The sequence below is a fragment of the Schistosoma haematobium genome, chromosome 5 (genome assembly GCF_000699445.3).
Source record: "Schistosoma haematobium chromosome 5, whole genome shotgun sequence".
Taxonomy (NCBI): domain Eukaryota; kingdom Metazoa; phylum Platyhelminthes; class Trematoda; order Strigeidida; family Schistosomatidae; genus Schistosoma; species Schistosoma haematobium.
The window spans coordinates 11,743,671-11,770,988 of record NC_067200.1 but is presented as its reverse complement, the minus strand read 5'-3'; the positions used below and the strand labels follow the sequence as shown (position 1 = coordinate 11,770,988).

General features: G+C 33.9%; 1 protein-coding gene across 1 annotated transcript in view; it reads right to left on the bottom strand.

The window, feature by feature from the left end:
- The window catches only part of MS3_00009155 (uncharacterized protein), a 72,839-nt gene that overhangs the window by 16,475 nt on the left and 29,046 nt on the right, over positions 1–27,318 (bottom strand). Inside the window, exons 10-22 of the mRNA XM_051217488.1 lie at positions 26,090–26,305; positions 23,664–23,783; positions 22,935–22,991; positions 21,606–21,767; positions 19,422–19,961; positions 18,533–18,645; positions 15,893–16,061; positions 14,233–14,506; positions 13,841–14,049; positions 12,668–12,700; positions 10,073–10,525; positions 5,109–5,251; positions 1,869–2,382 (exon numbers count right to left, since the gene is read on the bottom strand). Of these exons, the coding sequence (XP_051064900.1) occupies positions 1,869–2,382; positions 5,109–5,251; positions 10,073–10,525; positions 12,668–12,700; positions 13,841–14,049; positions 14,233–14,506; positions 15,893–16,061; positions 18,533–18,645; positions 19,422–19,961; positions 21,606–21,767; positions 22,935–22,991; positions 23,664–23,783; positions 26,090–26,305 (3,003 nt within the window). The remainder of the gene's footprint in view (positions 1–1,868; positions 2,383–5,108; positions 5,252–10,072; positions 10,526–12,667; positions 12,701–13,840; positions 14,050–14,232; positions 14,507–15,892; positions 16,062–18,532; positions 18,646–19,421; positions 19,962–21,605; positions 21,768–22,934; positions 22,992–23,663; positions 23,784–26,089; positions 26,306–27,318) is intronic.

The window sequence follows — 27,318 nt, the reverse complement described above, 5'->3', positions numbered from 1 at the left end:
ATATTCCTCTTATTATAAGCTTCATTTTGACCTATAACTTATTATTGTACGATTTAAGGTTCTTAAGCTATGTTCAGTTTATTGACTACTGCCTCCCACGTTCACAGTCACTTTTTGCCTTTATTGTGTACAAATGTTATTTCCTCTTTTATGGTGCGTTGCGGTCTGTTTGATTGATATATAAACTCAGTATGTCTGAAACAAAAGATTCAGTTCGATTCGATTCGCATATTGGAAGTTGGTATTGTGTTCTGGACTCAAGTGGACGGGTTAGGCAGACATAGGACCAAATAAGACACTAGGCTGCTCATACCGGTCGAACATCATTGGTTTTCGCACAGTGCTAAGATTGTATAAGCCGTATTTTGATTGGTGGATAAATCACGTGATAACTAGCCTGACATAAAGTCACAACAAATAGATCGGATGACGAATACAAATATACTGAAAGTTAGTACTTGAAATGAATTCTTAGATGAAAACTACACTTCAATATGTAGTACTTATTCGCGAGATAAACGGAAGAATGATCAAAATTGATGAATACAAAACACTTATAGAACATTAAAAATGATGAGAAAAATGTCAACCCTTAAAGCTATCAGTAAGATGAAATATTTGAGACTATAGCCTGTTTGTTGCTTTTTATTGGGTTTTCACTTTTTCGATGTCCTTTATCATAAAACCCGAAATTTATATGTGATTATCAGTACAAAGGTTTGAGAAGATTATTAAATGTTATTGAGACAGTTACTCACCGAAGAAAGTAGAAAATGATAGCGTAGTATTATGATACCATTGTTAAACAATTCACTTTATTCTTAAACTTAATAGAATAAATTTTGAATGAATTAAAAACAGATAGCTTAGCATTGTACTTTGATGGTGTAATATTTCAGTGTATTATGATAAACAAATTAACTTATAATATTCAGATTTGCGATTGTTAAGATATTATGCACGTTGGTGATTAATTTTGAGAGGAAATTTCTAGAGTTCTAGTGAGAGGCCATGACTTGCAGAGTTCGGCTTTATCGTGTGTGAAGAAGATGGACACTGAAGACAATGGAAGATGGTCACTCAATATAACAGATTAATGGATGTAATACTTATATACCAATGGATTCCGGTCTAGTGATCTAAAGATTAAGTGTTTATGCATGAGACATGAAAATCCTGTGTTCTATCTTCGGTAGGGTCGTGAATGCTTAACCTTAAGGAGTCTCATACTGGGCCGAAACAGCTGTCCAGTGCTTTCTGGTTCTTGACGGTTTATTTTATTAACTTATATCAGTTAGCGATTTTGATAAATTTTGATTCCCTGGCAAAAGATTATCATGTTTTACCATCTTATTATTATCCCACTGGATGGATATGTACACATAGTGAATTATATAAAAGCTGACCTATCATTTATATAGTACGATTTTAACTCATGATCTGTACAATTAATTTTTTTCTGGTTAACGTTTTTTAGCGAGGTAGTTTTTTACGAGATGGGGTCGCTAACCCCATGTCCAACCTTCCTCTTTTATCCGGGCTTGGGACCGACAGTAGCCCCCGGAGGGACTCCAGGTGCAGTTCTGTACAATTAATGTCATATATAACTTCAACAATCACATAAGTTTGCTTATGATTCCTTGAAAAACCAAGTTCTAACATATTTTTTAAAAAAAGTTTGTTAACCATTTAGGTTAAATTTATAGGTTAGCTGATTATAAACGGGATCGTCAGTTTGTAGACAGCGAAATTCAAACAGGATTTGGCTTAAGTGATCTCTAAAAGTCAAATAAATCTTATTTTTAAATTGAACAGTGACAGTGAAAATTGTTTAGGGAGAAAACGGACGTAAATTACTTATCACATACTCATTCCAAACGGGCAATGTGTGTTCATGGTAAATATACAGTAATCGCCAGCAGGCCATGTTGAAAATTTACTTGTAGTACCACTACTACTATTCTGTTCATTAGTATGTATACAAAATTCCATGGTCACGTAGGCGGTTATGTTGAATATAGTCTCTGTATTGGTATTCGGATTGCTCATTAATTGTTGTTCAGTTTCACTGCTTGCAAATATAAAACGTTTACGTTCAAATGTTTCTGGACATTGATATTTACTGCCACTGATAAAATTTTTACCATCTTGAACATTTGTAGATGATGCTGTTGTATTAGTCTGTTCATTATCTGCAGCAATTGTTGTCACATATGATGTACGCAAGCCACTACGTCTTCCTATAGGAAGCATATATTCACCAGATGGCCATTCTATAGTGTCATTCATCCATGATATCGGTAAATAATGACATAGAACATCCCACTGAGGTTCATGCTTACCTTCTGAACCAGAAACCAGTCGTACAAGATAACGTTCCACCTGAGAGTATTTTATTATTAAAAATACATATTAACAAAAAATACAAGTGAATTCAGTGAATTATTAAAAAGTGTACATTATACAACTTCATTTACTGGTTATTTTCAGTATAAAGGTGTGTGGAGATTGTTGGATTTCATTGAAATCATGAACCAATCTAAGTCAGAACACCATTGGAAATATGGAAGGACTGAAAGGCCATTTTGTCCTAGTATGGGAATCCTTAACAGTGTGCATTCACGATCCCACACGCGGTGACCAGTGGAGTTAATCCGTGTCGGGTATGAAGCAGTTACCCAACGAAGACAATGGAGGATGAATGAGCAAAACCATAGATTGAATAAAGTTAGGCGTTAACACCACCAGATGTCAGCTCAGTCATCTGGAGACTAAGCGTTTACACAGGAGATCGAAAGATTTGGTTTAGATCCTGGTTTGCAGCGGGTCGTTATGAGTACTGCTGAGCAGTCCCATACTAGGACGTAAATAGCAGTCCAGTGCTTCCGAGTTTTAAATGGTGGTCTAACTTAGATCGATTATTCGTTTCAAAAAGTTTTTTCATCGAATTTTCCTTATTGCATTGAGGAAACGGTACGTTAGAGTTTAAATAAGTTGTCAATCATAATTAAAATGCTGTTTTGGTTACTTGGAGAAATTCATGTTTCATTCGTTACTGTTTACTAAAATAAAGTGAAATCCACTAAATCCCAACTTAATGATCTGAAGGTTAAACACTCTCCTCAAAGCTTCAAGGTTTTGACCTTAACATTTTGTGCGGATATGGTAATTTCCATACTAGCAAGAAACAAATGTCCAGCGGTTCTTGATTACGACAGCTGTCTAGCTAAAGTCAGTTTGTGATATGAAACTTCAAAATATACTAACGTTGAATTGATTAGGTTATGGGTAATTCATTTTGCATTTAGATTTATAAACTGTACAGATTGTTTTGCAACTGATAATCGAATTTCATTTCATATTAATAAACCTTTTGTCTGGGTAACTATGTTTCTGCATGAATTTTTATGTGGTTCAGCTTTGCGAAACAAACTAGTAACATATTTTTCAGTAATAAAATATGCTATTCATGTCCAATGTTCGTTAGAAATATTGAATATCGATAAAACTATTTATAAGAATTGGTTACATGTGTTATTCAGCAACCCCTTTACGAAGCTGTATGTTCAGAAAGGGTTTTGTGGAGATTATAGTAATTTAATAGTTGAATTCATGAGTTGTGAGTTGGGTGATGCTAGACACTAACACCGTTAGATGCCGGCTCAGCGGTCTAGAGGTTAAGCGTTCGCGTGCGATATCGAAGGTCCTGGGTTCTAGTCCAGCGTGCGGGATCGTGGATGCGCACCGCTGATGAGTCCCATTCTAGGGTAGAACGGCAGTTCAGTGCTTCCAGGTTTTCCAAAGAAGCTGTATGTACTTAAAAAACTCAGGGTCTATTTAGCTGTCAATAATCTGTATAATTTGAAAATGCTATTCACTGTAAAGTTTTCTATGTTCGTTTATTGACTTCAATGGAATTAAATGATTTATGTGTGTAAACATATATTTCCGATGTGAATACCTTGATTGTAAACTTATTGTGGTGCTTGTATTAAATAATAAGTTTTTCATACATAACTTCTTGGTTTATTGATATTTCAATAGATTACGATCATATACACAATATTGTGAATTGATTAAAGTTAGAAATGTAAACAATTGGATACCATGTTAGTGGTTTGGAGGTTAGGAGATCATCTTGAAATCTGAAGGTCCTAGACTCAACTCCGCCTTGGTAAGATTACTAGAGAGCACCACTAAGGGAGTTTCATACAGTGACGAAACATCTGTACAGTGATTTCCGATTTCCAATGGTTGTCTTACCAAGATTAGTTTGTGAAATGAACTATGAAAGTCAACAGTCTCTAAAACCCTATCACATCAATAATTTCTATTCTATTAATGTGACATAAGGCTGGATTTGTCCATTAGGTAATTCATTAGACCAGCCGTAAATCACTGTTTTAGTTTCGTAAAAACCATGTAGATAGCAATGAGATTTGTAAACATTTATTCACTTGTCTTAATTCAGCTATATATAATCATGTGGTTTTATTGTGTTTTTTCAATCTTGTTCTGTGTTACTTTGATTATTTATCAGCAATTTTCGGTCATTTCGATTCATTCTGAATCAAATCTGTTCAATGTGGTTCATAACGACAAACATCTTATTTGTCTGTCGGTAATTAACTGCCCCAGTTATATCTATATATACAGCACCTTGACATTAGACTTTTTTTGAAAGCAATTATGTTGTGCCCGACGGCTTGATACAGCCGTGATATGCACTTCCTATGGTATACTAAACTCACTATAGAAAGGAGAAGATTGAGAAATAACTGAGAATCATACCAAATTATAATGTACTTTAACTATAAGTATACATACAATCATCCTTTCAACCCAGAAAAGGACATGTAGGCTAAGATCTAGAGTATATACCATATTGATCCCTCTAAAAGCGTATTTCATTTATAATTGTTCACTTATCATTTGACACTGAGACATAATGGGAGGACAGATCATAATTTCTATATACTCATCCAGCCTATCACTTAACCATCCTTAAGATTTATCTTTAACGTCAGTTGAAGTAACAATGATCAATTGAATTATTTACAAGAATTCGATTGTAATAAATATTGGCTCGTTACACTGAGAATACTTACATGAGTATCTTTTATTGGTAAACATTTTTCACCACCAAATAAGAAGAAATCTTCGATAAATGGCCAGTTGACGGGTTTAGGATCTTTAATATTATCAGTTCGACAACAAAGTTCAGAGAATGCTCGGGCATGTCTATGAAGACCTGGAAATATATATACATATATGTTATAAATGTATGTCATTTGAGAATGCTGTACAATCGTATTTATGGATTAATACGTCTGTTAAAAATAGTAGTCTATAGTAAAACGTTTGCACTGTACAAAGAAAGCTCTCTTGAAGCATACCTTCAAACGTTACCCTGCCTGGCTGTTTAAAATACCACAAAAGTCAACCAAAAGCTCAATCTTGAAACATCTAATTAATTCTGGTTACTACTCTACCAAAATTCTCATTCAAAATCATCCATACAATCAGAGGAATCGGTTCAAAAAGAGTATAAATGAAAAACTGATATACAATAGAGGCATTAACTATCCACTAATTAAGGTCTAACCTTTGCATATAAAAACAGTATGTTCAATCTCTCATTCTAACACAGTCTTGTCCATCCTTTCTATCTTCGATCGACTATTGCAATTTTTTAACCTCCTATCAAATAATTTTTCACAAATATTAGTTAGCTATTATTATGATTTTTAAGTATTCTTAGTATAAGGGAATTTGTAGAGATTGTAGAATGTTCACGATTTAAATCACAAACTGATCTTAGCTAGAGCACCACCGAAAACCTGAAAGGACTGGACGGTTATTTCGCCTTCTCAGTGGTCTAAAGGTTTGCGTTTGCGAGCGAGATTGAAGATCGTGGGTTTTATTCCTGGATGCGGGATCGTGAATTCTGTGGAATCACATACTAGGACGAAACGGCCATACGGTGCTTCCAGGTTTTTAATGCTAGTTGAATAAATGAAATCGTCGAAATAAAACGCTTTTTCACTGAATGACCTTTGTTTTTCCTTAATGACGCAATGAGTCTACTTCGTTATTTGTTGTTTATTGAATATTTGAATGTTCACTTAGATGTTATCGTGACGAGACTATAATTTATGGACGAGCCAAGTAAAAGCGAGTGAGCGATTTCAGGGTCACGGAGCCTATTTAAATATTTAATGCCCTCGCACGATTGGTTTATAGCAGATTTCAGGGAGGACGTTATAGTTGAGTGGCTACAACCGATGGGATTATTGAGAAGTTCCTTTATTTGTGATTGAAAGGTTCAACTGGCTACTGGACAGTGTGAAGACTATCGTGACGATGTTGCATTTCGGTGCAATATATGTTAGAGGGGAAAGTCTGCTAGAACAGGAACTTTTTTCGGTTGATCCCGATTGAAACTAAAACAGATTATGACAAGTGTTGTAAAATGAATAATAAAAGCACCAGTAACCATGACTGCAACCTTTGTAGATGTTACTGAAGCTTTGGCAGTTCAATGGTATAAGTACTGTCAAGATACATGTGCAATTATAATGACAATCTGCATGATTCTCCCGACTGACAATTCCTTTCCAATTCCATCTCCGTTTTCTTCAAACCGACCTTCACAACCTCCTGCTGCTAGGTTTTCCATTTCCAATTGGTGTTACATTGTGTTTATGTCTGTCGATAAGGGTAGCATACACCACAGGGAAAATCGTAGAAATGGACGAAACAGTCGTTAAAAAACACAGACTCAATAGAGTAAGAAGTAATAAGGAAGACTGGGGAGGTAGCACTTCCTTAAGTATGCTTAGCCGATCTTTGATATATATGATAGATCATCTCAAAAGAGACACTTCCAGAGAGTGAGAAATTGACAGGCTAAAGCGATGATGCCAATTATAGGAGAGTATATGTATCCGGTTACCAAAATATACACGGATGACTAGAGAGAATATCGATGTCTATGTAGACTTGTATATATGCATCGTATCATCGTTCACAAGCGACATTTTGTAGACCACACCGCGGAAGTACACACCAATACTATAGAAGCAATGTGGTCGACGCTAAACAAATTTTTACCATCTTATCATTGCTCCAGAGATGCACTATTATGAAGTCAAGTGGATGAGTTCTTATACCGTATGCATTACGATTTCAGAACTGCAGATTTTCTTCCTAACCTTGAAAAGTTTCTAAATCATTTCAAAGAAGTGTATTCATTGTATTTTTTTGGTTTTGTATAGCATACTCTCACTCCATACCAACTGTTTTCTGATTGACTGAAATTTCTTAAGGTCATTCAAGGTTCATCCAAAGGTCGTCTATAAATTATAGTCACGTCTGTTGAATTGTTTTTCCCCTTGGACTACTGTTTATTTTATGTGTTTATCAATTTTCGCTAGTTTATTTTGAATTATCTTGGATATATTATATGTTCGAAAAGAAAATTTATATCAGTGAATATCAATAGTTGAAAGCTTTATTTATTTATTTAAACACAAAAATATTGGTACAAAGAAGCACCGAATACATATGCGCCACACAAGTCACTTGATTCGTGTGTGGGCTGTGATACTGTCGGGGTGCCCAGACCAAAACAGGTGGTTTTCTTAGGAATCCACACCCGGAGCCTTTGACTTAAAGGTCTGATTCATAAGGCAATGGAGCAACGTTAGGAGATGCAGTCCCATGGTAGCCGATGACCAACAATTGGTTCATACGACATTTTTTCCTTCAGGATACTGGAGCTCATGTATACCATTGGTTTGAACTCAGAGTTTCCAACTTTCCTAGGTGGACTCTCTTTGTCGACCGACCCGGTTAAAATACCGGACATTTGCTTTTCGTCCTCTCGATTTCGTAAACAACACCCTCGCCTCGGGAAGGCAGTGAGTAGGACTTCCCTGGGAGTGGTTGTATATGCATGGACATGTGAGAACATTTGGAGAGAGAGAGAGCTGACTCTCCTCACCCTCAGCCATACTAGGGCATTTGGCGGTCAACTGAAAGCTAATTATTTATATTTACAATTATACTATCAAATTTTATGGGTATTGAAAGGCACATGTGGGCTTTAGTGGTTTTACTGAAATAAATATAATTATTTACTACATTCTGAGATTCTGATATATCACTTCAATGGGTGTAAATGAATTCTAACACGTTCAACACTGGGATCTTAGTATCCATAATAATAAAATTTGTTAGTTGATAAAAGACATAAATTATCCAATGTATTTCAAACATCTTAAGTTTTTGGGATAATTTTGAAAATAAAGTTCGGAACTATTGAGATGGTTGAGAAGATTTGTAGCTCAGGTGGATGATTTTGGTGGAGTTTTGTTCTCTGAGCTGGATGGTTTGGTCGTAGAGCTTTCATCGTTCTTCTGAACGAGATTATCAGCACAAACTTCAGGTAGAAGTCCGGAACTATTACAATAGAATGAATTTAAATAAAAAAAAGTTTGGTTCAGCGAAGAGTTCTCTTTTTCAAAGTTGTACAATCGAACACATTGCTGAAACAATAGCCATATATCTAGGAAAACCAGAATTGTGTGTCCTAAAGAGATTGGTACAACCTCTTATTCTACCATGGTCTTAATATTTTTTCTCATCATATTCGTTTTCCTTTGCAGCCATTTACTTTCCCTTCCATTTTCTCCTTGAATCTTCTACTCTCAATTGGTTTAATTCTGTTTCTATGATCTTCTCGATTACATTTTATCTCCATTTCAACATTCTACCTTACCATGATAAGCCATCCTTTCCCAATGATAATTTCCCTATCTATTTTTATGATAAATATTTGAGCACTTAACAATCATTTACTTGGTGTTGCTTACTTATATCTTCCCACTGTTATTTATGACTGGTATATGTACATCCTGTGCGAACTTCCTCGATATTGCCATAGGTCTCAAGCTTTATAGGCAAAGATGGATAGCGGTTAGCAGTGGAATTGAGGACGCGCGTTTCGCCCTACTTAGGATTCGCCAGCTGGGTGTACCTGCATCTCAGATTTGGTATTCAATCTGGTACTCTAACCCAGTACAATTCGCTTCGAACACCATCGCGTTATCTACTTAGCTACTGAGTCCTGATAGCCACCTACTTGTGCCATTATTATTATTATTACTATTATAAGTTTCCCTGGTTAAAATATTTCTTATATCTTTGTTTATTCTACTTCACTGTTACCATGTCTAACAGAAGTTTATTATCATTATCACTATAATTATTATCACGAAAAAAATAGGTATATATATTTGCGATTGTACAGCTTTGAAAATGAATTCGTCGAAAAGAGAACTGTTCGCTGAATCAATCTTTGTTACTTATTGTCTCAATGGGTGTATTTCGTTCACTGAAGAATGGATTTACTCTGTTTCACTGTTGCTGCCTAATTACAAACATACTAAAATCATAAAAGTGTGTAGTAGGTTAATATGTATGTATGTATGTACATACCTCATTCTTCTTTTAATTATGACATTATTTTGATTCCTCTCCATTTTCCTTCCCGTTTTCTTTATTCCACTTTATATTCCTACTACATGCTACTTATATCTGCATAAGTCACGCACACCATACTATTACATTAGAAGTATGATATCATTGAATCTGTTTACCATAGTTTAGTGATCAATATTTTGGTTTTATCAACCTACTAATCATGATTAATCACTTTTGTATGTTACGGGTGGTATATATTGTTCTTCATTTTACATATTTATCTTCTTATCTAAGGCTTTTCATCAGTTAACTTCAAGTATTCGATAGAGATGAATCACGACTGAATTAATTTGTAATCGGTCTAAACTTAGCTAATCAATATCCTGTTATAAGTTGATTAAAACATTTTATGAATGTAATATGCTAATTGAAGTCTTACTATTAGAGTAGTTCCTTCAGAACAACCAGCTTCATAAGAACTTCTTTTTGATACATATATATGAGATACTACAAAACGCATTAAAAAATAGAACAAAATAAACATTCTAAACGAAAAACACCAATCTGTCTAACACAGTTGACTAACCTGGTGGACATTGATGATTTTCAGCTGTAGATATTACACAGTAATCACCTTTAGGCCATTGAAACTCAGGAAGTTTTTTATCATCTCCTAATAATCCCGTTATTATTGATGATGAAGATGAGGAAGAAGAAGAAGTAGTAGTGACTGTTTCCTCTTCATTATTTGCTTCAATTATAACTTCTCCTGTTTCATTAACTAATTCATCATTTATATTTGGATTATTTCTTTCACAATAATGTACATTTAATGCACTATAATTATGTCCCATTAATTCTAAAAAATATGGTCCTAAACTCATTGGCATTAATTCTAATTCAAAAAATGCTGCTTGATTATTAATTAATGAATAATAATGTTGTGTAAATCCTGGTGGACATGCTTTATCTAAATCATTTCTATGTACATTCGGTAATGCATATTGACCTAATGGCCATTCAGTTTGAAAATAATAACCTATATAGTAAATATTTTAAGAAAAAAGTATAAAGAAATATTGTCTTAATAATAATAATAGGATAATCAAAATAATTAAGGCCAAGGTAACGATAACGATAAGACGTACTTCTTTTGTACGCATAGCTCCTGAATGGTAAGAGCTCCGGCTATTTTTAAGAATTGGATCTATTCGCTTTCAACTCGGATACGGGAACATATCCTAGCTTGGTTCTATAAGGGTGAAAGGAAAGCGGTTAGGAGTTCTATACTTGAACACCTAATCGACTGTAACCATTCTACAAATCCACAATCTGATTTTAAGGTTGTTTATATGATTCGTTCAAATATACCCAGATTTCTTCGTATCCAACTCTTAAAAATAGCCGAAGCTCTTACCATCCAGGAGCTTAAACGAGAAATATTGTATTGTTCATTGAACATATCAAAGGTATTTATATTTACATATATACATGTCGGGTGTATGAAGATTGTCGGTAAGGAATCTTACTTCATTGAGGTTTTGTGTTATTTTGTACTGGTTAACAAGATATATTTAAAGTGTTAAGAGAACTGGTGCTTCGTATGAGATTCGAATCCAGGTCATTTATCTTTAATCTCTGGTATTATCATTGAATTTTTCAAGATACGATTAACCTTCTGTAGTATCGATTTATTTACAAGTGTTGTTTCACTAATTAGTACTGACTAACTTTAAGCCGGTATAATAGTGTTTTAAAATAGAAGACTTTGATCTTTTATTATATCTCGATGAGAATAATGAATGGTAACTGTTGAAATCTATTTATGGACAAATACTATACACATATTTTTATTGCATAATTGTTAAGTAACTAAACTACGCATATTCGTGTTCCTCTTATCATAAGTTTTATTTTGATCTATGAACTATTATTATACGATTTACCATTCTTGAGTTATGCCCAGTCTATCAATTACTATCTCCCTTATTCACAGCCACATTTGGCTAAATATTGTACAAATGTTGTTTCCTATTTTGTAATACGATGTGGTCTGTCTGGTTGGTATATAAACCCAGTATGTTTGAAATAAATGATTCATATCGCAGAGGTTGAGCTTGGTGTTCTGGACTTAACAGGTAGGGCTAGCAGGGAAGCAGGACCGATGAGGACTCCAGGCTGCTCGTACTTGTTTTATGCGTCATTGGTCCGGTCGATAAGTCACTGTTCTCCAATTGGCGGTATCATTACGTTATACATTAACAGGACACAGGGCACAAGTTATAACATCTTTGAAATCTGTTACTTATATCTTCTTCATTTTATCTTGTCGTTTTTTGTTTTATTGTGGTAAAATTATCTTTCTTTGTGTATTCTACTCTTTAAATATGTTTATAATAATAATAATAATAATAATAATAATAATAATAATAATATGCAATGAGAAGGGACTAGTTGTTTTAAATAATAATACGGTTATTTTTGAAATCTAGCATCTGATTTCAGTACATTTCGTATGAGCAATATAATTTACGACAAACGTTTCATCCTATCTGAAACTCATCAAGTGCATGTACTCTCATCTCAATATTGATATTTCCACTGAAACTTAAACCAAATACCTTTAACTTCAAATCCTAACATCTTATCCTTTGAGTTAACGAGTTCGTACAATGAATAACTTGCTTATTATCATGAAGGTATAAGTCACGGTGCTTAATTGTCTAATCGATGACATTATATCTTTGAGCAAAAACACACAGCAAAATCAACAGTTTTAAATAAGGGTAGAGGGAGAGTTAGATGGCAGATACAGTTTAATTCTAATTGGTTAAAAAATAGTACTTTTCTATTCCATAATTATTGGTTTCAAACCTGATGATCTTGGTGAGAATATTGACTGAACATTTATACATAATTCAATTGGTATTGTTTGGCTTGTATCTTCCCATTGAGGGTAAGACTGTAATTGATCAATAACAGTCTTACCGTCAATGGGAAGATACAAGCCAAACCATACCAAATTTATTTAAATTTACCCCATTGCACAAGCAGGTGGCAGGTGATGAACTTAGGGTTATCCAGTCAATTAAAGTTGGATTACATAATCAGTGTAAGCATATTTTGAATTACCAAGTAATTATCAATATGTTAACTGATAGTAGAATATCTCATTACTTACTTTCTGTCACTTCATTTTCCGAGACAGGAGCAGCTGAAACATAAAATTAATGTAAATGTATAATGACTGTGAAAAAATTACTAATTATTAGATCTATGAATAACTAATATTCTACTCAACAAGTCTCAAATAACTTAATTCTTTTCCGTCAAGAAAAACGTTGATAGTTCTGAAGTATAAATGAAGCCTGGGGTAACTACTTTTCAAGACCAATTTGTCCTATTGTGGGACTCCTCAGTAGTGCGCATCCACGATCCCGCCTCACGAGATTTGAAGCCAGGACCTATCGGTCTCCCATGCGAACACTTGATCTCTAGACCACTGAGCTGACCGGCATCCAATGGCGTTAATGTCTAACTTCAACTAATTCACGGAATTGAGCGATACATCCACTATTGTCTTCAGTGTGTCACTATCGCACAATAGACCAGGTGGAACAATTTCTATTTCTGTTGTGCTTCAAGGTCATATATATTAACATATATAAACTGAACTGTCCAATTATAATTTTGATTTTTCGAAGATTTCTCTGAGTATATTTCGATAGTAATCATATGACCAATTTACTATTCAGACACTTCCTTTTAATGATTTTGTATAATTAGCATTCTAATATTTTTATAAAATTTCAGGTAATGAATATTTTTACAAAGTATAGTGATGTGTGAATGTTTCAGCATACAAATTCAATGTACTAAAATTACCATAAAAAAGTGATTAATGACCCTTTCTGATAATATTCATCATGTGCTCATTAGTGACTAACTTCAAGAGGTATTTCCTGGAGTTCTAATGAGAAGCAGTGACCAGTGAAGTTTAATCGTGTATATTGTGAGGCAGCGACTCACTGAAGACAATGGTGATCGGTGGCGCAATTTCGCATATTGGTTTAAGTTAGACATTAACACCACTGAATACCGGCCAGCTCAGTGGTTTAGAGGTTAGGTGTTCGTGTGCAAGACCGATAGGTCCTGGGTTTAAGTCCCGCGTGTGGGGTCATAGGTGAGGATTGCTGAATAGATCCATACTACGGTGAAACGGCAATCCAGTGCTACCACGTTTTCCACAGTGGTCTACCTTTGATTAAATCATGAATTTAACTACTTAAAATTACTACAATCTCCACAAAACTCCCTTTCTAATAAAAATTAAATTGTTGTTAATATTACTTACCCTGTTCATAATAGCATAAATTGATTTCAACATCACAAAAATCATGATATGGTACACGTGCTGGTGTTAAACCTTTCACATTATATGGTGACCAAGTATGATTCTGATCAATTGACCACCAGTTTGGATCACCTCGATTAGGTGCATCTACACAAATATATTCTTCAGTAACATGCATTCCAGTAATTTGTTGACATTTATCTCCAACCCTAAGTATATAATAATAATAACAATAATGATAATAGTTTTCATGCAAGTTGTTTCAAATTTAAAACGTCCTTATAATGACAACTTGATCGAATCACTTAGTTATACCACAGACGTATTGAACTTTAAAAACGTGATACATCACATTAACCGTTGGCAGAGAAACAAACGCTTATATAAATTACCTGTACAAATAAAAAGGACCAGTTTCAGCAGGGAAACCATCAATTGGACTGTCAACACTTGGTGAATCAGTTCGACAACAGAAATGATAATTGAGTCGGTCAATTTTTGATGTACTCTCTTTCATATGTGCTCTTATACGAATAATATCTGGTGTAGATGTTATTGTTTGTTGTAGTAAATCTATGTTTCGATTTATTTGTGAATCTGAGGTATCTTTGGAACGTGTCAGCTTTTCCGGTCCTTCAAGTATACTTAACAATCCTTCACTGAAATCTGGAAAATAGTGTAAAAAATGTGTATAAAAACAATGAATGAGTTTTGAACATGAATATATATATTCTAGTCTGTCTAATAAATGCGCTTACTGAGCTATAAATAGCTATTTTACAACATCTAAGGTACTTTGATTTTATCCGTTCCAAACTATTATAAATGCTTTCGTTCCATCTCTATTTTCATTGTTCAAATTCTCCCTAGAAGTCTTAACATACCAGGCTTCTTGGTTGCTTTTCGTTTTATGTTTTAGTGTCTTCAAATCGTCCCACTACTACGCTATTATGACCATTTTGTAATTGAAGAATGAAAAACGTCTAAGGGTAGTAGATTCAATGAGTAGAAAGTGAGATCAAGAGTGACGATCCAGTTACCCTAAGTTTTGTAAAACGACGTTTTTGTGACCTTCGTTTGTATATTAATTGGATAGCACACATCTATATCTTTGATCCATAAATCTAGATTCAACTATTTCAGGATGTCGTGTGATGATTACCCATAATCATTAGTGATAACTGTCTGCATTCATTCACAGTTAAACTTTACCGGTAACAGGTTCCTGGGTTCGAGACCTCTAGGAGTCATGAATTTTTACTGATAAGAAGTTTTATAGTAGTGTCAAATAGCTGTTTTCTGATGCCTGATCTTCAATGGTAAAAACAATTTGTTTTCGAACGTAAACGAATTAAGTTCTTGGAATATGAAGTAGGCTTAGGCGCAAACTTGACGGCAGTTTGCTCAAATTTTTGAGTCACCATTTTTCAAAACACATTTATTTCCAAGGACGTTTTTGTTAAAGATTTATTTCAATTAACCATTTATGTCCGTCAACCATGAGTATTCAATGTGAATCTAATTACCGAAGAATTCGTCAAATAACACACTGAAAGGTTGATAAATACAGAATTCATACATCAGATATATTCAGTGATGTACAGAGATATCGTGGGAGCTAGCTCGATTGTAAACATATGCAATTGACTATGAATGACAGATAGTCACGGTCTAAAATATTTTTCATGCCAATGTTTTTGTAATATTCATAAGCCAAATACTTATAGTATAGTAATTTAATTGAGATTTTTTGCTGAGAATTGTTGGGTGGTCGTTAGAGTTTAATATCGACAATGTGCGCTTCTTATATAAGATCCCAACTGGCTACTTTAGTCAATAAACTAAGTGTAAAGTGTTAGCTTTTATTGGCTAAGCTGAACCAAGTTAAATGAACAAAATCATTCATTAATATATATCTGTTTTTCGTAAAAAGTCAAATCCAATTCTTAACTAACAGGGTATATCTGTCTCTTCAGAAAGTTAAGTCATATCATGACCAGTGGCATATATCCATCAGCATTCCACCTATTATTTAACCATTAAACAACTTACCTACTGGACAGTTACCATTGACGCGTAGCACACAGTAATGACCAGCTGGAAGAGATTCTTCACCTCCATAGTTTCCTGTACGATGTGCCGTTTGATCATCAGTGAATACACAATAGTCCAAAAGTATATCTTTTTTACGCTTAAAATAAACTCCATCTAGATGAATTGGCTATTTAATGGTATTTTAAACAAAAGGAAATGATCGGTAGAAAGGAAATGTTACATTTACATTAGAAGTATTCTAAGGTTTTTGTAGCTTTTTATTAGTTCAAATGTTAATTATATTAGTTAGGTGGTTGTTGGCAGTCAATAGGAAATCCTACTCGATCTAAGGTGTGCACTAGTTGTTAGCTATCAGCAAGGCTTACCTGCAATCTTGAGGAGAATGGCATTCCTTATAGGTTTTGAAACCCTTATCACTTAATTTCACGGTGTCAGGCATTTCATGCTGATTACCTCAAACTACCTAACATCTTAATTAGTGCAAATATTACCGAATCACTTAAAATAGTGGTAATATCGTAACTTGGTCGATAAAATAACTTGATCAACACTGAATGCCTTAACAAATAAGCCAATAGCCATTACTAAGTGATCAATTAATCATAAACTTTATTTGATCATCAGCTGTCAACTACACAATTAATGAGTTATGTTATCTAATGTTTTATATAAGGGAGAAGTTTTTGATTACATTCGTTCAGATTATATTATTTATAAAGATAATTAAGAATTCATGATAAAATGATCTAGTTGAAAGGGGTTGTTGGGGATTTTAGATCCCCAAAACTCACTTGGTAAATACCTTATTTTTGTAATTATATTTTGAAAATTTGAATTCCTTTGTTTTCGCGCCAAAAGCACTCTTTTCACCTTCATGTTCTATTTCCCACTTGGGAGAATCTTAAACGTTATTGGTTCGTTTTATCTCTCAGTATGTTATTTTGTAATGCTTTCCAAGGACAGTTTTATGCTGTATATATATGTTTGATTTGTGCCTGTTGTTATCCCTCGTGCTTCTGACTGTTTGAGAAATATATTTCCTCGTTTCGAACTTGGAATTCTCTAGCTAGTTAGCGGGGCTGGGACGCATCAGAATAGCTAGTTTATTGGTCTTTGGTCACAGAGTCTTTGTTCCATTAACAGACTAGGTGAATTCATGATCGCTTCAAATATAGCAGGGGTAGAATTCATTTTTTTGGGTTATAAATATTTTCAATCATATAATGGTGATCTTATGTGGTAACAAACAGTACACACAACCTCTTCACGAGTTTAAAGAATTTTAACCAAAGTTTCTGTTTATCAAGATTATGAAGAGCATAAGATTTTACACTTAAAGTAAATACTTTCGTGCATTAACATATATAGGTCATAAAACCCGGTATAATCCATTATATCAAACATAGATTTACCGTTACTGGCTGACGGGAACCACTGAACCACATAGGGAATGTTTCTCTACTCGGAAATCTGATAGTTGTATTTTTAAAATGACGATCTAGTTTAGTTTGATGAAGTCCGATCGTTTTGAAAATTAAGAATTAAGTTTTTTTACATTGAAAAGTGATAATCCCTTCATGAGCAAAGATGGATGGTGGCTAGCAGTGGGATTTAGGATGCGCACTTCATCCTCTATGGGACTCGTCAGTTGTACAAAATAGGTGTCCTGGATTCCACTATTAGCCACCATCCATTTTTGCTTATAATGCTTGTGACTCAAGGCAATATTGAGGCAATCCAAAGAGGATGCACATATGTCAATAAGAAACTGATCCATTGTAGTCCTTTACACCAATGAAAAGATTCAAACAAACAATACAAAATGGATTTATCCCTGTCTCTGCTGGTAGTCAGTTCTTTACTCAGACCTCCAAACGAAGCACTTTTTTATTTATTTCCCTTTAAAAGATGAATCTCAAAATTTGACTTATATTTGTGATATGTCCAACTAGAATGAATGGTGATTAGTCAGTGAATGAAGACAAATGTGAGCAGTTACATCAAATATGAGGTTGTCTTATATTATGAAATGTATCTCATTTTAATCCAAATAATAACCTGCTCCGTACTTGCGCTAATATGCTCTTATTCCAATCATATCCGATTCTTGATCGTTGGTTGGATAACTGAATGTCGTTATCCAGTGTTTATTGTTAGTAATCGAAACAATTCAATTAATTCAGGCTGCTCTAAACATTTCTTATTCTCAAACATATAACCATCCTCTGTTGCTTGCGTATACTTAGGCATGAATCATTCAACTGTTTGCATAGAGGGTTTGTGGAGATTTTTGAATTTGAGATTTCATATAACGGATTGACTTTACCTGGAAAACTATCTAAAAACTGAAAGTACGAAAGAGCTACTTTGTCCTTATGTGATACTCGTCAATTGTGTACATTCATGACTTCACAATAGATTGAATCCAGGATCTTTAGAACTCATGACGAGTGTTTAGCCTTCAGATCAATGTCAGCATTATATGGTTGACATTTTTATTTTCAATCATTTCTAAGTAAGTTTTAGGTTGACAAGATTGTCAAGATTGAATTGATAACTGTAAGCTTATTAAAGTCAATGACTAATCAGCTAATAAATAATGATTTTAAAACAAACTAATATATCAGCAACACTAACTTGTGAATAATGAAATCCATATCTGTCTTGTTGATGTCGCATTGTTGCTTTTACGGAACCTTTTGGACAATCATTTAATGATTTTGGTATAGCATAGTTTGCTACAGGCCAATCTGCGTAATACGAAGAAAAGAACATATGCTGAAATAATTACTAAATTATCATATCAGAATAGAATGCAAAGTTTATAGAAGTGGTTCTATTCTAATCTACTTTTTCTTTTTCACCAAAAACTCTATTCACTAATGGCTGTGTAATAAGAAGTGGTTATTGTCGAAGCTCTCCATTATTTTGAGTGAGTTCTCGAAATTTTAGAAGGAAATCAGTACTGAATGACTTCGTACACATCTGGATTGAAAAAAAGGTAGTCAACAGGAAACCTCTGACCTAGGTTTCGTGCTATTTGGCACTCGTCAGCAAGGTGTACCTGTAATTTTGATTGAAATAGTCGTTACAAATCATATTGGATGATCTTAACTCTATATCCTAAATCGATTAAAGTCGGAAATGTGAACCAGTGAATTTTAATCAAGGAGTCTAATGGCTGAACGCCCTCCAAGAGATTTAAAGATTTTGTGTTCAGTCTTTGACGAGATCGTGGATGCTCATTGCTGATCAGTTCCAAACTAAGATCAAACAGTTATCCATTATTAACACATTTTCACTGAAATCCCAAATGAAATCATCGCATGAAAAATTGCCCCCAAATCTTATTCATTTTATTCATTTCAAAATCTTGATCAAATTTTCATATTTCTAAACTTGATGATTTTACTATCCTTCAGGACTTAAGGTATTTTCATGCTTATAATTTTAGCTCATTTTCTTAAACTGTTCAAATTCATTATAAGTAGAATAAACGATTATAAAAAAATAATTCCAAACTTACTTCGATGATCATCTGTACCGGGTGTTTTACCTGTACCATATTCACAATATATCACATGTACAATATCATTTTCCGACCATATACCAGTTTGAATATCAAAATGTAAACTGTTCGATTTGGAGACATTGAATAATGTAAGTAAATTTTTATACTGTCCAAACAATTGCTTATTTTGAGGACGTGATGATAATGAGACATTCTCTGGTATATACATACTTTCAACAATACGTCGTTTCAATTGTATATCACGAAATTGAGGGCAGTAATTTAAGTCTTTTAAATATCTTTGTGAATTAGTTTGTTCATACGTAGTTAATACTTTGGTGCCGGTGAAATTTTTCAATTCCTTCTTGTCATCTTTTGTTGGCCAACCCAAAGTCACAAATGAATGAACTGTTGGTGTGTTTATTGATGTTGTTGTTGAGGTTGATGATGATGATGATGATGTCTGATTAAGTTTATCCACTTCTGGAATATATTCTTTAATAAGGCAACAAATAACCGTATTCATATATGGTGCAGCACCGACTTCTCTAAAGACTGCAGCAGAAAAATCAAGAACAAAGTAACACTAAAATTCTCTGGATAACAAAGTAATTGCTTGTATAATTTACGTCATGAACTGACCTTAGTTAAATAGCCATTTGAAATCAAGAAGCATTGAACAACTGTTTCGGCCCCAAAACGGACTACTTAGAAGTGCACATGCGCAATCGTATTGGTGATGTTGCCCAAAATTTTCAGGTTTCTTGATGAGTGCTTAATCAAACTTACCTAAGTGAATTAACTGAATACTGAGGTTTCTTCAAAAATTATTTGGGTAATGATCTTTATTAGTATCGTATTTCATGCTGAGCTAATCAATGAATGGAGCAGATATCTACAGATGGCATTTGATGATGGTTGTACAACATCGCAAATTATTTAAATTGAGCAGTATGAAACACTGGACATTTACTAAGTAATCTAATGTTTAAGCTATCACAGTAAGATCAAAAATTCATGGATTCTATCACTGGTTTGATTTTAGACATACATCGATGAAATATCATTTTCGAAGGAGAACTAGAGGTCCAGTGCTTCGAATTTATTACTCAAAGTAAGCTTGCTAGTTAACTATATATGGATTATATCTTCATATTTTCTTCAACAAATTCACTAATTATCAGAAGGGGTATTGTGGAGATTTTATCAATTTAATAGTTGAATTCACGAGTCAGTTAAAGCTAGACCTCAATGAAAAACCTGAAAGCAAAAGAGAGCCATTTCGTCCCAGAATGAGACTTCTCAGCAGTGCCCATCCACGATCCCGCCCGCGGGATTCGAACCCAGGACCTATCGTTCCAGCGCGAGACCGATAGGTTTTGAAAGATAACATTTATTAAAATGTCCACTACAATTTCCACTTTATCATTACTTCACACTGAGAAAGTCTTGACGTCATCTCTAGTCTCTGTTGTTTCATGAATACTTTTGTATTAGGTAATAGTTTATGCAAAATCTAGTTTTCATTTACGAAGTTAACTATGAATAATCAGTAAATTCTCAAAAAAAATTTTAAACTATTTATGACTAAAAACTGATCAACTTAGAAAACAAATTTATATTTCGGTGCATAATTTAATCATAAACAAATGTCACCTAATAAATTAGTGAGGGCTCAGTCCTACAGGAGGACAGTCGTGACTCGCATAGCCCGGTGGTAACGTCTCTGACTGTGAAAATGAGTAATACGGGATAGAATCCGATAGGGAGCGTCAATTCCCTCAAGATTACAGGCACATCTTGCTGACGAGTGACAAGCAGCATGAAACCTAGTTTTAGGGTTTCCTGTCAATTACCTCCAACCACCATCTCATCTCAACATAGTGCACGTAATGTCGAGTCACCTAGACTAGTGATCACATTACAACTTGGTCGATAGGATTTTTGTTCTTTCGTTTCCATATCAATCATTTTTTGTTCTCGTTTTCTTTTATTTGATGTTCTGCCTCTAGGCATTTTACTTTTGATTGATGATACATACTACTTATATTTAACGACACCAGTAGTACACATCACAATACCAGAATGAAACAAATATCCATTGCTATTTAACTTTTAGCAACACTCTAAACAAAGTTTATCTATGATAAATACAATATAGAAAAATGTTATTATTAATTTAATACAAAGCTTTCTTACATTTATATGGACAATTACCAAATACTGATATACAATATCCAGTTGATGGATGAATTAATGTAGGAATATTTTCCAAATTTAATTCATTGAAGCATATATCACTTGAATCACTTGTACGTGTTGTCCAACGTGGTCGTTTATATGTTAACCATTGATCTTGCACTGAAATTAAGCATAAATTACAAATTATAAAACGAGATTAGTAGTAATGTTTATGGTTAGAACATTCGGTTAGTGGAAGTTGAAATAATCTGTAAGAAATGCCATATGTATATATCATGATTTGAGTTTTTCTACTGACGATCTTGTGGAATGAATGTGATCAGTCTGTTGATATATCTAGATCTTTAGTGCAATACCTAGAGAGTACCTTCAGTTAAAAACGTATTCCTACCCGTTGAAAACGTTGGCAGCTATCTGAATTCAGTAGATCAGTGGTTAATATGTTGCTGTTTGGAGTTCTAGATTTGAGTTTCGCCATAACCATAAACACAATGATCCAGTAGATATAGCTGCGGAGTCCTAAACATGATGAACCGTGACTCTTAGATTTCAATCCTAGCCACAATATAACTTCATCAAAAAAACAGAGCATTAGTCATCCCTAAGTTGTAGATACTTTTGAATGATGAGTTCCAACTAACAAGTTACTTAAATACAAGGCTTTCTATTAACTAGTCATCAAGAAATATCATTAATCATCCCATTCTTTCTTTGGACATGTTTTAACATAGCGAGATTCGAAATAACAAATGAACCGTAACGTTTAACAAAATTACGGTGTAATCGAGAATAGTGATTTTGTCATAAACATTTATGTAGCTCAATGGACGCTTCATCACCTTTTAAAATTCTGATACCTCATATAAAAGAACACATTATTATGGCACATACTACTACTACTACTACTACTACTACTACTACTACTACTACTACTACTACTACCACTACTACTACTACTACTACTACTACCACTTCTGTGTTGTGTGCTACTGATGTTGATAGATATAAGTAGTATGTATCACCAGTCGAAAGTAGAGTGCCCTTTTGGCAGAAGGTTGAGAAAATCAAAGAGAAGAGAACAAGAACAGAGAGTGATTGGTGTAAATACGAAAGAACAATGAAGTCTGAGATGATTGATTGACATTTTGCAAATGAAGTATTCACTGTATGGTTCTCAAATTTGACTAGGGCATTCTGTAATTTTATATTTAAATACATTTGATTGTCTCCACTAATGTTCTCGTTCACTACAATAGCTTTTGTTATTCATTCAAATTATTCAATTCAATCTCTTTGTTACACTTGATCATATTTGAATTAACTCACTTATATTAAAGAATAATGCAGATAAACGACCCAATTGGCTTCTTCTAAATCCGACCCCTTTAATTTGATCATAAAAAGTACAGTACAGTAATACATTAAAGAATGATTTTAACAATTCTAAAATTGATTTCATCACAAGTCAAGATATTAAGATTATACTTGAATTGAATTTAGTTTATTGTTATGTTATCGGATAGTCCGGTTTAAATTCACGCTTCTTATACGTTTGATTAAACACAAACGAAAGCAGGAATGTTGAGAAATGATTAGGAAACCTTCAGTGGTAAACTTAATCAATTAGCACACAAAAACACAAATATACATACATTGATGAGTCGACTTTCTCGAATAGCGTACCTTGTTTATCATCACCTACATATTGTTTGACCTTAATGTGATATGTGAGTAGCGGTAGGTGGAATGCCTGGACTTGTCTGGCATATCATTTATCATAACTTAGTATAACGATCAGCTTAAGGTTAACGTGTTTTAAATCAGCCGATCAAAAACGTTAGATCTATGCACTATTGGATCCCGGCTTAATGGTTTAGAAGTTAAGTGTTAGCGAGCGGGACTACAGGTCATAGGTTCGACTCACAATTGAAGGGTCATGGGTCCCATACTAGGATGAAATAGCCGTCAAATACTTCCAAGTTTTCAGCGGTTGTTTAACTTTGTTCGGTACGTGATTTCAGTGAAAAGAATTACTGTTATGACGATTGAACCTACTTTTTCCAGGTAATTTTGAACAGTATTTTGGCACAGAAGTTTTATTATTATCACTCCCGTTTACAGTGTCATTTAAACTGGAAACAACACGTGGCCATACCAGCATTATATGTGATCTATCTATTTAAGAAAAAAAAGTACCAAGAAGACAAAATGTGATTAATAATTATTATAAAAAATGAAGAAAAAAGCTGACAAGTCGAAATGATTTGAAATAAACAGCTGTATTTCACAAGATCTTAATTTCATTCTCTAACAATTTGATTTCGATGACTAGATCAGTCAGTCAGATACAATGTAGGACCTGGCCTGACAGTGTTACTGGGCTTTATGCATAAACTGTCATGTGAAAATGAATATTAGAGTTAGTGATACGTTTATCTGCCTAATCCATAAATTAACTGAAAGGAGTAAACAAAATTACTGCCAAGATAGAATTCTCTGAAGTGGAGTGGTATAATTCCGGAGCTTTCATTGTTTATTGTCTGAAGTGAACGATACTCACAGTTCATTCTGTTTTGGAACGAAATATTGCACATGAATCAGTTAAAAGTAGATGTTGTTCGCTGACTGAAACGTTTTTGTCAAGAAACTCAGTATTTATTATATTACTATTTACTACGTAAGTGAGATGTAGAAGTGGCTACGATGCTGTAATTGACAGAAGCAAAGAAATAAGTATACAGATTGTTGGTGTATAAACTTTTCTTGCTTTTGATTTAGACAAGGACATGTAGATTGAAACATTATTTAAGGGACTAGTGGAAATCTTCGAATAGCGTGTTTTAAGACGATATATGAACACAAATACGTGATATGTTTAAACATACCCAGTCTATCAGCTGATAGGGCTCCATGCTTATGTTTGAGAGTTTATCACCATATTTCAAACTTTGTCAAATGTGGATTTTTTAAATTGAAGTTGTCGATAATACCTGCATTTCTAAATAACCATATTACATAACTCTTTCACTTCTTTCGAATCTGTTGCCAGTTGGCTATTCAAATCGTAGTTTACATTCATCACCGATTGATACCAAGTTTCTGATAATAAAGACTTCAGTCCGAGACTGCTAGGTTTGAAGCTATTACGAGTTCACTTAGTATGCGAACGAAACAAAGACTTGTGACCGTAGACCAATAAGCTAGCTATTTGATGCGTCCCAGCCCCGCTAACTAGAGGAAGAAGTCCAAGCTTGGAACGGGAAAGTATGTTCCGTAAGCCAGAAGCATGAGTGAATAATAACAGACACAAATCAAACGTATATATACAGCATAAAACTGTCCTTGGAAAGCGTTGCGAAATAGCATACTAAAAATACACAACGGACCATTAGCATTAAAGATTCTCCCGAGTGAGAAATACGACATGAAGGTGAAAAGAGCGCTTTTGGCGCGAAGGCAAGGAAATTTAAATTTCCAAAATAAAATTACAAAATTAAGACATTCACTAAGTGAGTTCTGGGGATCTAACATCCTCAACAGAGATCTATGTGGTTTGGATCTAATTGCTAGTGGGGTTGTGGATAACCGCCACTCAAGAATCCCATACTAGAACGAAATAGGTTTTCAATGATCTCTAGTTTTCAATTCTATCCCAAATGAGATCATTCTGTGACAAATTAAAGTAATCTTCAGTAGACTCTATCAACTAGTGCACTTGGTGTTAGGCAAATAAATAAACAAACTATTTTTACCATCGAACCACATAAAAAAGATGGATGAGGACAAACTCCGTTCTCATTCACAATTTTGACCTTGCATCTTGTAACCAACCAAAATGAAGCGGGAATTGTTATTTACACTATTGTAATCCGTTATTGAGGTGATATATCGTTCTCTGTAGTTTCTGATGTAAAGTTTTCTACGACAAAAATACCACTCCATCATGCTATAAACGTGTCAAGTGTAGCGCACTCAGTCATGATGGACGAAAATTACAACATAGTCAAAGTCATACTTCGAATTATTTCTCTCAGGTAAATTATTCCAAAATATCTACAATTGAGTGATTCAATAAACGAAAACATAACCGTATTTGCTGACTACGATACACCTAGATGACTTGACAACGCGAAGTTTTACCAGAGACGAAAAAGGACACTTTAATGAATGTAAAATGTGTAACCAAATTCGATTTAAGGCATCCACGTGTCGCCGCTGAATAAATGTGGTAACCTCATTATCTAACCTCACCTAAAATGATCCAAGACAGTCTACTCTATCTTAAAAACGAGGCTCAACCCAAAATAAAAACATGCCTTAAAAAACTAACTTTCTGCTATGAAATCCCCTAAGGTCCACTAAATGAGGTTTCACCAAACCCAAATGTCTGGTTCACTGTGACAAGTAAAATAGTTACTTGTAAATGAATTGCTTGGTCTCTAGCTTTCCCTGTTCACCTTATTAAAAAAATATAAACTTACTTCCTTTTGGGTAATAAACACATTGATGTAATTCAGCATCAACACTGAAATTCTCTATTGCTTGACATGGTTGATAAACTGCAGGCAGTTTAAACGGGGCTTCTAAATTAATTGGCAATTTAATTGCTCCAATTGATTCTTCAGTACGACAACATGTACTACCAAGACTTTGTAAACTGAAACCGAATCGATCGACACCACTTCTTGATATGAATCCTAGATTTTAAAAAAAATGTTTTCGTCTGTATGAATGATGAATAGTTGTTAAGTAAAAATAATTTTTAAAAGCCTTTCACTCTAATAGTAATTATGCATTCACTAGCTTCTGGCCTCAAGAAAATATTTAACTCGAGAAAGAAGACGTTAGTGACGAAGTTCAAAGATGTTAATTGTATGGTGTCAATAAGTGATAATCACTCAATATTACTGTTTGTATGAAGTTTGACGGTTCAATAAGGTCCAACAATGATCGAAAACTCAATGGTAGTCGTTCATTTATTCAAATCAAACATCGTTTTCATATTATTTTATCCATTTACATCAGGATGAAATAACTATTAACCATTTAGACCAAGAAACACACTCTCAAACTTCATGAACAGCGCTAGGCATTCAACATTAGTTAACTGTTTGAATATTGGTAGCCTAAAAATACATTTTGAATGACCTTCCAACTTGATAAAAGTTTCAATAACGTTGTACAACACTTAAATCATCCTAAAAATCCCCAGGCTTCATTCAAAAGTATATTCTATTGAAAAGCCAGTTATGTACATATACCAATTAACCAATTGATTTAATCTTAATGACTATCACTACTAATACCAGTACTTATACTGATACCACCACTACTAATACTAATACTAATACCATTACTTTTTCCGTCATAATTAACAGTGTTTTCTGTTATATCCGGACGAAGAATAGGCGAATAGTAACTGCTAGGATCTGTTTATGGACTTTTATTATATATGTTCTTATTATATAACTATTAAGTAACTATGTTATATGTATATTTATATTCCTTTTATTGTAAGCTTCCATTTAGCTTATTGACAACTATTATACGGTTTACTATTATGGACTTATTCTCAGTTTATTAGTTACAGTCTCTCACAATCACAGCCACTTTTTGGTCTGATCTTATATAATTGTTATTTTCTGTTTTGTAGTATGATGAGGTCTGATTTGTTTGTATATAAACTGCGTATGCCTGAAATACACCATTC